Source organism: Channa argus, chromosome 4 (genome assembly GCF_033026475.1).
Source record: "Channa argus isolate prfri chromosome 4, Channa argus male v1.0, whole genome shotgun sequence".
Classification (NCBI taxonomy): Eukaryota; Metazoa; Chordata; class Actinopteri; order Anabantiformes; family Channidae; genus Channa; species Channa argus.
The window spans coordinates 11,136,112-11,150,948 of record NC_090200.1 but is presented as its reverse complement, the minus strand read 5'-3'; the positions used below and the strand labels follow the sequence as shown (position 1 = coordinate 11,150,948).

The following is a 14,837-nucleotide window of genomic DNA, read 5'->3' as shown; positions in this document are numbered from 1 at the left end:
ATTATGCTTCTTAGTTCGGCTAATAACTGAACAATAGGCCCTAGAAGAAAATGTATTTTTTCCCTGGAGTAATGAAACCTGGTACACACCTGTGTCATGATGAACTGCTTCACATACTGTACCTGTCACAGGTGCATTTTAACGGTAGTTTTAAACCACCAGTTCAGTGACGTTAAGCCACATTTAGTCTCTTTATTATAAACCAAAGTATTTTCACTATAGGCGTCTACTTCTACTATAGGCAACCACACATTCAAGTACATTTCTGGCTCATACACAAGCATTAGATCAGGTGAAAAGAATCACAAAGCACAAACAGGAAAATAAATTTATTTGAAAATATTTCTATTGAATATTTGGATTTAGTTTATTTAAATTAGCCCTTTGATTACTTTATTTTCAATTCTAGTCTTACCTCAAAACTGATTAAATAATGCTGAACATGTTTTTCTTAACACAAATTTCTACATAAAATGACCAAATGTACCTAAATTTATAGTGGGATAAACTCTTTGTTCATTAAGAAATATACTGCTAAATCCAGCTTTAGTGTTTTTAACAAATATTTCAAGTAATAATGCTCAGAGATTACTAACAAGTTACACTTGTTTTATCTGTTCAGTACAAAAATTAACAACTTGAGCAGATTAAATGCATAAGACAACTAAACAGTCATAAAACTGCCGTGTTTTATATTTGATTTTTGACACCTGAAGACACACAGGGCACAGGGCACAGGGCACAGGGCACGCACACACACACACACACACACAAGTCAAACACCTGTGCTTTTTATAGACCACAATCATAATGTAAACAGGATCTCTAAGGCCTCAATTCAGATCTGAACCACATGGGAGGCTGTCGTTTCTTTACAATGACAGTGCCTTTCACACCAAACTCAGAAAAATAGTTTGAATGAGTGAAAGGGCAAAACATTAGAAACAAGCAGAAAGGAATTCAGGCCTTGCCTTCAAATCAGATAAACACAATAATTAAAAGCTGTAGTTGACTTTGAGTGTACAAACAATATTCTCTCTCTCTATCACCTCCCCCGATTTGTTCATTATTAAACTGAACGAGTTTCAAAACAGCGTCTGAAGGTCATGTTTGTGTCTTCGCTGATGGTTGTCCCACCATCAGCTCTGTGCTGATGGTGGGATGATGCTGGCAGATTCAGTATGTAGTGCAGTACTGACACTTGTGTACTCCTTACTATCCGTGTTGAGACTTAAGAGAAGGTAGCAGTGAGGATGGCCTCTTGTTGCTGGTGATGGAGGGTCCCGATACCGACAGCAGGAGCAGGTAGAGCAGGTCGGCTGACTAACCGGAGCTGAGGAGGACAGAGTTTCGTGTGGTGAAGTCATTAACAGATCATCAGGCTTTACACCATGGATTGTGCGGTTTCAAACACTGCTCACCTTGCAGGCCAGCTGCTTCTCAAACCTAGGAGCTACAAAAGACCAGGGACCCATGTTCCGAGGCTCCTCCTGACTCCAAATAAACTCTGTTGGGGGAAAACTGATTACAACTGACAGTAAAAGAAGACATGATTCAGTTTGTGCCAAACATGAGCGTTTAGGGACTAAAGTTTTTCATCTGGCCCTTGAGCAGTGAAGTTCCAGATCAAACTGGAACGGGAACTTCTTAGTGTTTGGTAAGAACGGAAAGCTGAAGTGGAACCTGAACTTTGAGATTCCTAACAGTGCAGATGATTAAAACTCAGACTTGTAACAAAATGTTGTCCAAGAGCATTTTAGTCTGTTCACAACCTTCTCTTCATCTCTTACGTGAGTTGCTGGTTTATGTGCTAGCAAATGGGGCTTTGGGATTTCAAACATGTGGTCCAACAAATTCTGGCAATGTTACATTATTTTAACATTTTAGGAAAAAGTTGTTTCATTGCTGTCTTTTAATACAAATAGCACATTTATCTTTGATAAATCACCACTCACCCTACTGGTTGAAGTAGATGGTCGCCCACCCTGAGCCTGGTTCGCTGGAGGTTTCTTCCCTTAAAGAGAGTTTTTCCTCTCGTCTGCTGCGTAGAGCTTGTTGTTGGCTTTTCTCTACATATCTATATAATCTTGACTTTATTATGTAAAGTGCCTTGGAGATGACTTTGCTACGAATTGGCACTATATAAATAAAGTGAATTCAATTGAATTCATTTTCTTTTAGAAAAATTATTATATTTGTAAATAAAAATATCAAAATTATTTTCCTTATGCCCCAAAAACCTCCTTCAAGTGAAAACGTTTTTCACCAAGTATACTAAGTATGTAGATACTAATGGCTTGCATTTATTAATTCTTTGATGGTCTTGCATAACCTAATGAAGTCTACTGTGGGAGGATAAAATAGCAGAGACACTTCCTACTCTAGCTCTGCAGTGAATAGCAGCCTGGTGAAGCTCAAACTTGAAGCATCAGCTACTCTGGTTACTATTATATGTCTCACTTTTGCAGCTGTAATTGTTCTTTACTCCAACTCAGCTGCTAATAATATCAAAAGACTCAGGTCCCGCTGAATTTCTGAACAACTATATTAAAAAAGAATAACTTTCTAATGAGTAAACGACAAAGGTAAAAATTAAGTAAATTCTGTTGTCGGCAACGTCAAATGTCATTGTTCTCATTCTCTGAAGACTGGAAGCAAAGTCAGACATCTTCAAAGATTTTAACATCAAGACAATACACGAAATAAGTGTTTCACCTTGAACACATTGTGATAAGAGGTAATGTTTCAGAAAGACCTAGATTCTCCTAAGTGGAATTTAAACAGTATATGAATCTCTCAAAGAGAGGGAGATCTGGATTCAGAGATTTTATAAACCAGTTATTTTAAACATGAAATAATTTTAGGGGTAGATTTTCTCAAAAATTTAAACTCCTTTGCGTTTACTTATGAGCTCGGTTGAGAAGAATGTAAAGTGTGAAGTCATATTTTGGAATTTGTTTTCGTGATATTTTTAAAAACCTAAAGATAAAGGATATCTAAGAGAGAAAACTTTTTAAACAAAGACATGCTTGTTAAATGAGACGATCATGGAAAAGGAAATATGGAGAAGGAACCTTTTGTTTCTCTGGTCTACACTCAACAGAAAGGTACTTCCAGAAGATTTATTTCTCTATTATTATCTAGGTTTTGTTTTTTAAAATGGTGTTATTTATTTTGAATGTAACTTGTTTTCCTTTCCACTGTGTTTTAAATGTCAATGCATTTTTAAACTTTAAGGAGTTACGCAAAAGCCTGAAAGTGTGGAAAGTGCTACATAAAGATGCAGTGCATCAATCACAAATGAGAAGACGCATTATGTAAGGAGGCAAACTGAAATGCCTACAAAATTATGGTCAGAAAAAAGAGAACACAGAAAAAAGGCTCTTGTGTCTCTATCTAGATAGACAGAGAGATCACTGTCCTATAATTGGACATTGCTGTAGTATTATAAATGGCCTACTTGTCTGTGGAAACTTGGTAGGGGAATTTGACATTTACATCAAAGATCAACGCCTTTCGGCTTGTCCCTTCAGAGGTCGCCAGAGAACAACAAGTTCCACACGTTGATTTGGCATGAGTTTTTATGCCGGATGCACTTCCTGCTGCAACCCTCCCATTTTATCTGGGCTTGGAACCAGCACCAGGGTTGCCCTTGGTGGCTGGGAAGCGCGGCACCTGGTGGCGTGGGATTTGAACCTGCAGCCTTCTGCATCCCAACCCATTGCTCTACCACTGATCCACCAGGCCCCCGGAATTTGACACTTACACAATTGGAAAAAAAAAATTGAGTGATATTGAAAATAACTGGTGATATACACTAATGTATACGCACACATACACACACAGTTTTGTGTGTGACACACACGTGTTGATTAGCAAACCACAGTTTAGTTGTAATGTAGCAGTGAAACAACCTAAATGAACCTACAGATATTAAGATAAAAAGTACTCAGTTCAAAGCAAACCCTTGCTGAAGACATCTGTGGAGTTATAATGTCTGCTAGAAGAAAGGGTTAATTACACTGATAAGCTGCTGTATAATAGCTCAATAGTCTACACTATGTTTCACTGACCTGAGACGTGATATTTTCTGACAATTAAAATAATTATGCTAAAGGAGCTCTGCTAGTTGGACAGTGGAGGTCAGTGCAGGGTCACCATACCTTTGGCATTGGGGTATTTTTTAAACTCCTGCTGCAGAGCCTCCAGTGGGAACGGACACAGCTCCTCCACACGGATGAGAGCTGTGTTCAGGTTTGCTGGTGACGTCTCCCTCTGTTTCAGCAGGGCATAGTAATGTTTCCCAGAGCACAGCACCACCTTCTGGACTCTGCACGGAACGAGAGAAGAGAGGTGTTGTATGTTTTAGCAGGTTTTATTAAGACCTATTCAAAAAATCCAATTAAGAAGCTCTTGTTTTAGAAAGCTGGTTCATAAACACAGCACAATGTTTACGCAGTTTATACCTTTCTGCTGACACTGAAGTATCACCTAATACTGGTCTGAAATATGTTCCTGGTGCCAGTTCATTCAGACTGGATACTGCCCCCTGGGGAAAGACACAATATACAGCCACAGAAATAAAACATCTGTAAAAGGACCTAAATGTTAAAACTCTTTTTCACAGTGTTTACAGTGCTTACAGAAAATCTCAACAGCATCTTGGGTCCCACCACAATGAGAGGTTTGCGGAAGTTGCGGATCATCTGTCGCCTCAGCAGGTGGAAGTACTGAGCAGGAGTAGTGGGGTTCACCACGGCCATGTTCACGGTGTCGGCATCCACACCCTCCTCTTTACTGTCACACATCTACAAAACAAAAGAGGAGGCACCTACAATTCAGGTAATGTGGAACAGCAACAAAAAAACAACAACTACAAAGCTGCTGGTAGAGCACTGAATGAATATATTGATACTCAGCAGCTGAGAGTTGTCAGGACCTTCTCAGCAGTTAATAAGCAACACCAGACACAGAGAGATGGTATCAAAAATGAATTTCTGCATAACCCGAGGTGCCCTCCCTCCTGAAGATATCTTTGTGAGGATGGTAATAACTTTGTCCCTGAGACTGAATGATTGACCTTAAATGCATCTGAAACTGTCCAGTCATTTTGCTTTCACTTAGAGGAACTGTGCGATGGCAAAAGGTGTTCAGATGTCAAAATCTAAATGTAATTTTGGACACTGGTCAAGCCATTCTTCCCATATGGTAGCTGTCTTATATGACCTTCTTTTCTTGTTTTGTACAGTGCAGAAGCATTGAACATTACATTGTTTGTGCTCACAGTATAGATTAGAACAACTCTTACACTTTCAGGCAACAAAAATTAAAAACAAGTAATTATTCCTTATTTACTTTACACTATCTACCTCATTAGGTGCACACAAACAGGCTCATGCATTCTATTACAAACACTAACATAATATCTCCTGTCGTGATGCCTGTAAAGTTCATGTTGACACTTTCATAAAAGTGTTAATTCAATACAGTGTGGTCCAGATGTACTAAGAGTTTCCAAATTTTTGGTGACAAACAGTGAAAAAGTTTTATCACTGTTAAAATATATGTGGACCCTACCATAAATATTATATTACATTTACAGTGCAACATTTTAACATTTGCTGTATCAGGGGGCAGAGAGAAATTTTGTGCTATTTTTGTGCCTCATTATCAGGGGGTTTGTGTAATATGCAGGAGGCACACAGGAAACCAGTTTTATTGCAAATATGGGTATGTGACTATTTTTTTTTTAGACAGACTTAACACATCGTGCAGCTATCCTTTACTTTTTCCCAGGTTGTTAGTAGCTGTATACACAGGAGTCGAAAGACCTCTGCACAGCCTGCGGTAAAACATTAAACCTCCCCAGTGTTTATGGTACATTAATGATAAACAGCCAATGAATTTGCAGAATTGGAATGTTATACTGTATATGCATCATAAGAAATGGCATAAACTTTCACAGTTTTTTACTACTACTAATGATTACCCACACCATTGGACTGTCTAAAACAGCTGACAGCTGACCCCACAGACCTGAAGGAAGCGTTCCATACGACAGGATGAGTGTTCAGGTCCAGCTCCATCGTAGCCATGAGGCAGCAGGATCACCATCCCACACTGAAGCAGCCATTTGGCTTCACCTGAGGACAGAGCAGTTTTACGTCAGATGCATGGAGTTCCCTCCGAAAACCTAAGATAGTCATTGTGAGTCACTGTGAATCTGTTGATGACAGAGTTGCGGTAGAAATTTACCGCCAGAGATGAAGGTATCAAAGACGATCTGTGCTCCATTGAAGAAATCTCCAAACTGAGCCTCCCAGATGGGAAGAAGCTTTGGCTGTGCAATACTCATCCCATATTCAAATCCAAGCACTGCCTCCTCAGAGAGCGGGCTGTTACACACCTGACAGACAGAAACAATGTGCCACATGAAAGGATGCAATTGTGTGAGAAAAGAAATGTGAGATCACTGCGAACTGACATTATAAATAAGTCACGATTTAGACAGATGAAGATTTTATCTGCTTTACAAGAGAGTTACCTCCAGGAAACCTGTCTGCTGAGGGCTGATGTGATTCAGAGGGATGTGCATGTCATTGGTTTCTTGACACACCACCATGGCGTGTCGCTGACTGAATGTGCCTCTTCCCACATCCTGCCCGCTGATTCGAATATTAAAGCCTGTAATAACAGCAAACAATTTCTATGCAACACAAGTTACTCGGATTGAATATAAACTATAGTTTTCAGTGACATAAAAACCTTGGCAGAGGAGAGAGCCCAAGGCCAGAGCCTCTGCTGTGGACCAGTCCAGCTTGGTTCCCTCCTCCAACTTGTGCAATCGAGCCTGCGTTCCCAAAGGAGGAAAAATCATCATCTACCACAGCTGCTGCCGTGAGAGCAAAAGACAGTTTAACAGAAATGACTGACACGATGGCCGTACCTGCACATGGGTTTTTACAAGATGGCTGTGCAGCTGAATTTGCTCGGGTAGTTCAACTGATTTTGCTCCAACAAACTGCAGCAGAGGAACAGGGACACCCGTGTCCCAGGTGGTGACTCTGGCCTGAGGTTCGACCAGATCCCCCCAGCGGCCCTGCAGGTTGGTGGGTGGAGGGCTGTACAGGGTCATGTTGGCGAGCTTGTCATTCAGCATGCCATAGTATTTGGATTTAATTTCATTACGCTCGTTTTCAGTCATCAAACCCTCAGAGATCAGCACGTCTGAGTAGGAGTCAGGTATACTTTTACGCGATCTGCAAGGAAGCAACAGTGTGTTCGATTTACCAGTATTACACAGTATCCAGTACACTGACCATAATGTAGCTTGTTTTGTTCATCTCTAATTTTCTAGACCAACTTCTCATATTTAGCTCTATTTTGAAAAACTAAAAAAAAAAAAAAAAACTCATAACACTTAAACAACATGCAACCTGCCATGGTGTTACTTCAATGTGCTCCACTTGTGGACAAAAACATCTGTAAAAAAAAGTTGTGTCACCCATTGGTTAAACACTTTAAAAAAAAAAAAAAAACTTAGTTACTTGTTTGTTTTTCTGTTTAGATCATTTTACCATGAAACTTTAACACCTTAAAGAGCAAAAGCAATTTACTTTTCAATTTACTCTCTGTGTTTGAAATGATTTCGAGAGTTTGTGCATATTTTCCGTTATTGTAAGAGATTTGTCTCTTTGGCCAAACGTTTACACATGACATAAAAAAGCAGTTGTTCACGCTGCAACAGCCATGACTGATGCCAAAGTGTTAAATGAAAGCAAGTTTTTAATAAAACTTTGCTGTGTTGTGACAAATGGAATCAGACACATTACTTAGTGTAATGCATTTAATTTACCATTGACAATAATAGTGGTTTTAGGTTAGAACAGGCTTTCTGTGCTACCTGAGGCCAGGAAATTCTGTTTTTCTATTCTGAATACTAATACACAAATATACCAGCTTTCTGTTTCAAATTATATTGATATTAATATATAACGTATAGTGTAAGAGAAACCTTTCAAGACTTTGTATCTCAGCAGCTTTTGCTAACCTGACAGCTGCATTGAGTCACATAGAAACACAGATTATGTTAAAGTGAATCCTACAATCAGCTGACTGTCAGCAGGACTGACTGAAGATATAATTCTTTAAAGAAAATATTGACCAATCCCTGCTGTAATACTAGATTCCCAAGCTACAGGGGGCTTCTTGGTTATAGGGGTCCTGGGGAGTGAGATGAATAATGGGGTTGTAGTGGGACACAGTTTTGGTCTATTCTATTGGCCTCAAACTGCTCTTTAACCATTTAGGCCATTTGAGACATTCAGAGAGGAACTCACTCTTTGTTTGGCATAGACATCTAAAACATACTGTAACGGGACACTGGTAATGTTGCATGGGGTCACAACAAGCCACAACATTTGGAGACCACTGGTTTGACTTCTAAATTTAGAGGTTTTAAAAAGGAGTTTTCCGATGTACTTAAACCCTGAGAAATATCCCGTGTGAGCTACAGTTCCCTCTGAAGTGATGATGAAATTGTGTTGTAATGCAAAACAATCAAGCTTAATGGGACTGACCGGATGATCTTGTACATGGCTGGGTTGGTGAAAAAAGGCTCATCCAGCTCGTTGTGTCCCCACTGACGGTAGCAGATCAGATCCAGGATCACATCTTTCCTGAAAAGCCGCTGGTACTCCACAGCGAGGCGAGTGGCCCGAAGTACCTCCTCAGCATAATCTCCATTGACATGGATCACAGCACAGTTCACCATCTTACCTGTGGTACAAATATTCATCATCAGAACATGTTCAATGATTTTGGTACAAAAAAAAAAAAAACCTGTGACATGAACAGTCTATGTATAAGGCTGACTCAGTAATTAAACTGCAGTTGGTGAGTTTCACTGACCAACATCACTGCAGTAAAAAGAGGATCTCCCCCTCTCCGATGGAGTGGTGTAACCCACTTGGTTGTTCACAATGAGGTGGAAGCTCCCACCGACTCTGTAGTGAGGGAGGTTTGAGAGGGTCAACGTTTCTGGAACAATCCCCTGACCAGTAAAAGAGCCATCACCATGAATCTGTGCAGGAGACACCCGAGATCATTTCAAAGTTTTAGTAAGTGACTTTACATTCATTACATTTTGTTACTGTAAAAACGCTCCCTGTTAAGCTGTATCAGTGGGAGTACGGAGATTTTTAAAGTAGAGATCTCACACAACTATTTTCCAAGCCACAAATGTAAAGGTTAAATCTACAGTATGTGACTTTTTTCTAATATGTTTTGGAACAGATATGCTCCCTAACTTATCATATCGTGCAGGCAAATTGTCTTTGAATTCCATGACAAAGACTCACAAAACCCGTCATTCCCGTCTAAAGGCTTTTGAACGAGGCTTGTCCTTTCTTTTTATTGTGCCTCCTGAGCAAGTCACTGTGAATAAAAGTGTCTGTTAAATGACAGAAGGTTGGGCTTATTCTAAATACTCTGTGTACTGCTAGGCAGCTTGTGAATGTGAAGTCTTATCGTATATCAGTAAATCTCAATTTTATGGCAATTTCATTTTGTATTTTAATTTGAATCTAGAAACTAACTGGTAAACTAAGTTAAATAAATATAGTGAAGTAAAAAGTAAACAGAAGAAAAAAAATAAGCAAAGTACAAAATAGCATCTAATTACAGTTTTTGAGAAAATATACTTTACTTTGTTGTCAATAGTGTATTTCTTGGATAGCTACCTGGATCTTGATACATGCAAAAAATGTTTTAACCAAATATCTAAATGTGGTTTTGTGTCAATGCATTCTTTTATTTCAGACCACTGAACTGTAATAAACCCTTATTCTTGCAAACATCACTTTGGCTGCAGGTGAGTATTAGTTGTAGTGACCCAGTACCTGCAGACAGATGACCTGGTCGCCTGGTTGGGAGTCGTCTTCTGGTGAATAGTCTCCTTCTTTTCTGAGCTGCTGCCTGGCTCGGGTTTTACCCTGAGCCACGGGGTTGATGGCTTCGAGGTGAGACGGGTTGGGGAGCATGGTCACCTGTACAGGGTGTCCAGATCCAAAATCCAACTCAACTGAGGAGGTGAGGTGGGAGAGGACGTCACCGATGGCAGGCGAGGTGTCGGGGAACTCGCTGAGGCCACGCATTTTACGGAACATGAGCTGGAGAGTATAATGGTGGAAGAACATTGTTTTTGGATGTTAACTAACTGCTAAATCAACATGCAGACAATGATCCGCTGTGGCGACCCTGAACTCAGGGCATAAGGCGAAAGGACAAAAAAATATATATACAATTTACATTTCATCAGTCAACAGTGACTTTTTCTGCTGATTACATTATAGCAAAATAAACAGTTGAATGTTGCTCAATCGTAGATTGTTGGAAAGTGCGTGTGTCTCATTTACTGTGCGGGGCAGTCTAACCTCAGGTGGGAACTTCAGCAGGCCAGTCAAAAGGTTGAGTCGGCCTCTGTGGGGCATGCCGATAACAATGTCAGTGACTCCGCTGCAGGCAGACGCCTGGAAAAGCTCATAGAAAAAGCCCATCATGCTCTCTGCTCCTTCTCCTCCATAGCGTTTCACAGTAGCAAACTTGGTGGCAAGAAAGTGGTCAAACTCCTACAGGTTATGAGAAAGTCAGTTTCAAATGATGCACCACATTAGTTCACACAGTTTATGTTTTTCAGCGCTCTTCTTAAACTGACCTGAGACTCCAGCATGATCTTGGCCAGCTGCCTCCTCTTCTCTGTCGAGAAACTTGTCCTCTTGAGCTCCTCAAAGCGGTCCGCAAACCACTCCCTCTCCTCCAGACTGCTCAGCTGGCTGGTCTCCACTGACACATGGCCGCAGTAGGTTTCCTCCAGGTAGGCCTGAACCTCTTCCACTGAAGCCTCTGCTTTGCCGAAGTGCCGCAGACCTACGGGAACACATGCAGTGAGTAACGGTGACATCTACGTGTGAGATTTTGACTGTGCATCGAAGGCTAAAGAAAAGTCACAAGGGAACTAAGAGAAGGAGAAATTTGCTGTCAGATGAAAAGCTTTGGATCCCAACTTTGGTATGTTTTGTGTTTAATGCAGTGGAGTCACTTCCTGCTCCTTGGGACTGACAGCACCACTGTGTTTGATGTTCTAGTGTCGTTTTAAAATAGGTAGTGAAAAATAAAGTGTTTACTTCTATTCACTTTATGTGTCTTTCTGGTCATTTTGCATTTGCGGTATCTTTTGTGACTTGTTGGTCACTTTTTGCATATTTGCGGTAATTTGATGTCTTTGTAGATGTCCTGCATTTCTTTGTCAGTGTCTTTGTCTCTTTGCTGTCACTTTGTGCCCCAGTGGTCATTGTGGATATCTGTAGATGTTTTGTGATTGTGGTCATTTGTTATATTTTGTAGTCAGTTAACAGCCCATTACAAGTACCACAAATTCTTTAAGTTGACTTACCGAGAACATGCCCTAACTTTAACAGTTCTGCAGAAATCTAAAATCTTCAAGGTTAAACAATGTATAGATTTGCTTTATAGTGTTTTTTTTTTTTTTTGCTTTTTTGCCTTTATTTATTAGTTATCCGTGGGGAGGCAGAGAGACATTGTGGAATGAAAAATGTGGTAAAAACTGTTTTCTAGTCAGAACTTAGTGATTTATGACAGAAACAGAAGGTGTCAGTTAAGTCATTAGAAGAGAAAACATTTTATTGATTGAGTCTATTAAGCAGAGGGTGGAGGGTTTTACTTAAAGTTACAGAAGTATACTAAACTAACCAAATGTAAAATTACTCATTATATAGAAATATACATATAATAAATTTTTATTAGTTATCAATTCATTATTATGCACTTTAGATTTCTGTAATGTTGCAGCTGGTAAAGGTTTTGCTGGTTGTGGTTAATCCACTTAGATTTAAAGTTAGATTTAGTTTCAAGAATCTAACATTAGAAAGCTGCACAATTTCCTTTTGAACTGTGATGGAATAAAAAAGTACTTAAGTACTAAAATGATATTCGAGTAAATGTACTTAGTTACGTTACCTAATGTGTTGAGTTGTCCTCTTATGGTGCCAGTCAGCATGTTTATCTCTGGGACACTGTCAGTTATGGGCTTGTCAGGTAGTAAGGGATTAATTTTAGCTGCCTTGTGTCCGTGAGCTCTGTATGCGTCCACCAGACGAGCCAGACCATGATCTGAGGACAAAGCAAAACCACAAGCTGCAGTCAGGATGAGCTGATCCAACAGACTCTGCATGTCTGAACATGTTTATACAACGGTAAAACTGGAGAAGCAATAGATAACAGGGAAAACAAGAATTAATACATTTTCCTCAATTCTAAAGGAATAAAATGACCCCTCGGCTCCTGATCAGGTGATACCGAGTTGTCCATATTGGAAATTAAACCCGACCTTGATTTAGTGCAGCGATGCGGTCGCTCTGCAACGTGTGGTCCCTGTCTGTCTGTTTGGGTCGGTACCCGTAAACACCTTTCCTGGTGTGGTAGGAGCAGCCGACAACCTTCCGAACGAGCCTCGGTGGCAGTCTGCTCACTGAATGTTTCAGGAACAGCACAGCCGACATGATGTTTAAAGTGCAAATCTTTAGTTTTCTAGCATAAGCGCACACTGTGGATTACAAACCGGTGTTCCGGTTGAATTGCTGATGGATTATTTGGTGATTTTAGCGTGCGTGAGGCTGTGGTAAAGATGGCAATGGGACTTACAGGAGACTGTGGCGATGCCTGTTCAGAACTCCGCACACGTCAACAATCGTTCCTGTTACGAGTGTTATATATTTGTCTCATTATATCACATCTCCTGGTTTCTACTCGATTGAACAACGCTTCAGCCAAATGAAGTACACATTCACGTATAGTGTTGGTATGGTGCTTGAACGCAGCGTAAAACTTCATCTGCATACATTTGCATTCACTCATGTGCTGTTCTGGAATGTTGCATAATTTGGAGGGTGAGCCCTGGTAACAATGGGCTAGGTGTGAGGTTTTAATTTGCATTTTAAAAGCTCAAAAAAGTTGTAAAAGATGTGAAAAGCTTTTCAAATTCATAAAATTACAAACTACAATATTTTTTGAAAAATTCTGATCACGAGATGACCTACAATGTTGTTTGAAATTATTTTCTTTATATCTTTGAACAGATGATTGGTAAGTGCTTATCATTCATTTGACAGTGCTTTTAAAATCTGTGGGCTAAATAATATACAGCATACTACCAATGTTATTGTAATTATGTAATGTAATTTACACAATTACTGATAAATTCAAAAATAAAATTCAAATCGAATAATGTGTTTAAAAGCACGTGTGATGTTTACAGTGTGGCTCACTTGGTGGAGCATCATCCACCCACTGCAGAGGCCTGGTTCCTCCCCACGTGTCATAGTGTACTTTGGCAAGACTTTCTAACCCAGGATGCACTCGATGTGTGAAACTGTGTAAAATTTTGGACAAAGACTCTGCCAAATAAATGTAAATTAGGGGTTTAATGCAAACCTCGTAATTAAAAAGAGAAATAATATTACGAGTGTTGAGTGATTTTTTTTTCTTTCTCCTTAATGCAGCTAAGTTACAATGTTTTCCTTACTGAAGAGGGTTCCTAGTTTAATATTTCTGTCTAAGCCAATGTGCATACTTCGGTAGACGCTTTAGTTGTTTAATTTAAAACTATGCAAATAAATAATTTCAATATGAAGAATGAAAACGGAATGTTTATGTCCTGGTTTGTCGGCAAGGGGTCCTGAAAAGCCACGCCTACCACACGTCTGTCTCACGCACGCGAATGTCACCAGTTAATCTGACTCACCAGTTAAACTTTAACACCGGCGGCCATACTGCCGAAAGAGGGACGTGGGAGGAGAGGCCGCATCGGAAGCCTATAGGCTGAAGCGACTGGCGTGGTCAACCGACGTAGTTAAAGATTTGAACAGGAATCTCCGTGGACTATAACGTTTGCAGATGACACTGTGATTTGTAGTGAGAGCAGGGAGAATGTGGAGGAAAATCTAGAACAAGCTAGAGGAATGAAGCTTAGCCGCAGTAAGACAGAATATATGTATGTGAATGAGAGGGACCCAGGTGGAACGGTGAGGTTACAGGGAGCAGAGGTGAAGAAGGTGCAGGACTTTAAGCACTTAGGGTCAACGGTTCAGAGCAACGGAGAGTGTGAAAAAGAGTTGAAGAGGCGAGTGCAGGCAGGTTGGAACGGGTGGAGAAAAGTGTCAGGTGTGTTGTGTGATAAAAGAGCATCAGCGAGAATGAAAGGAAAGATGTTTAAGACGATGGTGAGACCAGATATGTTGTTCGGCTTACAGAGAGTGGCACTGAAGACAGGAGGCAGAGGTGGAGGTAGCAGAGCTTAAGATGTTGAGGTTCTCTTGGGAGTGATGAGGACGGACAGGATCAGGAATGAGGACATCAAAGGGACAGCTCATGTTAGATGTTTTGGAGATAAAGTCAGAGAGGCCAGATTGAGGTGGTTTGGACATGTTCAGAGGAGAGAATGTGAATATATTGGTAGAAGGATGCTGAGGTTGAAGCTGCCAGGCAGGAGTTCTAGAGAAAGACCAAAGAGGAGATTTATGGATGTAGTGAGAAAGGACATGAAATAAGTTGGTATGAGAGAAGAGGATGCAGAGGAAAGGGTTAGATGGAGGCACATGATTTTCTGTGGCGACACCTGAAAGGGAAAAGCCGAAAGGAAAAGAAGAAGAAAAGAAATTGGAAGATGTGTGCTAAACATTTTTGATGTACCTGAAGTATCCTTGTTGACGTAGCGCAACGATAGCTACGCTGCGTTCAGGTGCTCCTTGTAAATTTCACAA

At 40.3% G+C, this 14,837-nt stretch overlaps 1 protein-coding gene across 1 annotated transcript; it reads right to left on the bottom strand.

Moving 5' to 3' along the window:
- Nucleotides 1-314: 314 nt before the first annotated feature.
- Nucleotides 315-13,364, bottom strand: dhtkd1 (dehydrogenase E1 and transketolase domain containing 1). Its single transcript, XM_067502485.1, has 17 exons — nt 12,407-13,364; nt 12,037-12,189; nt 10,715-10,926; nt 10,434-10,628; nt 9,900-10,169; nt 8,911-9,082; nt 8,580-8,778; nt 6,947-7,259; nt 6,766-6,850; nt 6,545-6,684; nt 6,256-6,406; nt 6,037-6,143; nt 4,644-4,808; nt 4,467-4,549; nt 4,164-4,330; nt 1,422-1,507; nt 315-1,333 (listed from the first exon to the last, which is right to left on the bottom strand). The coding sequence occupies exons 1-17, from the start codon at nt 12,576-12,578 to the stop codon at nt 1,232-1,234; spliced, it is 2,772 nt and encodes a 923-aa protein (XP_067358586.1). The 5' UTR covers nt 12,579-13,364; the 3' UTR covers nt 315-1,231.
- Between the last annotated feature and the right edge of the window lie 1,473 nt (nt 13,365-14,837).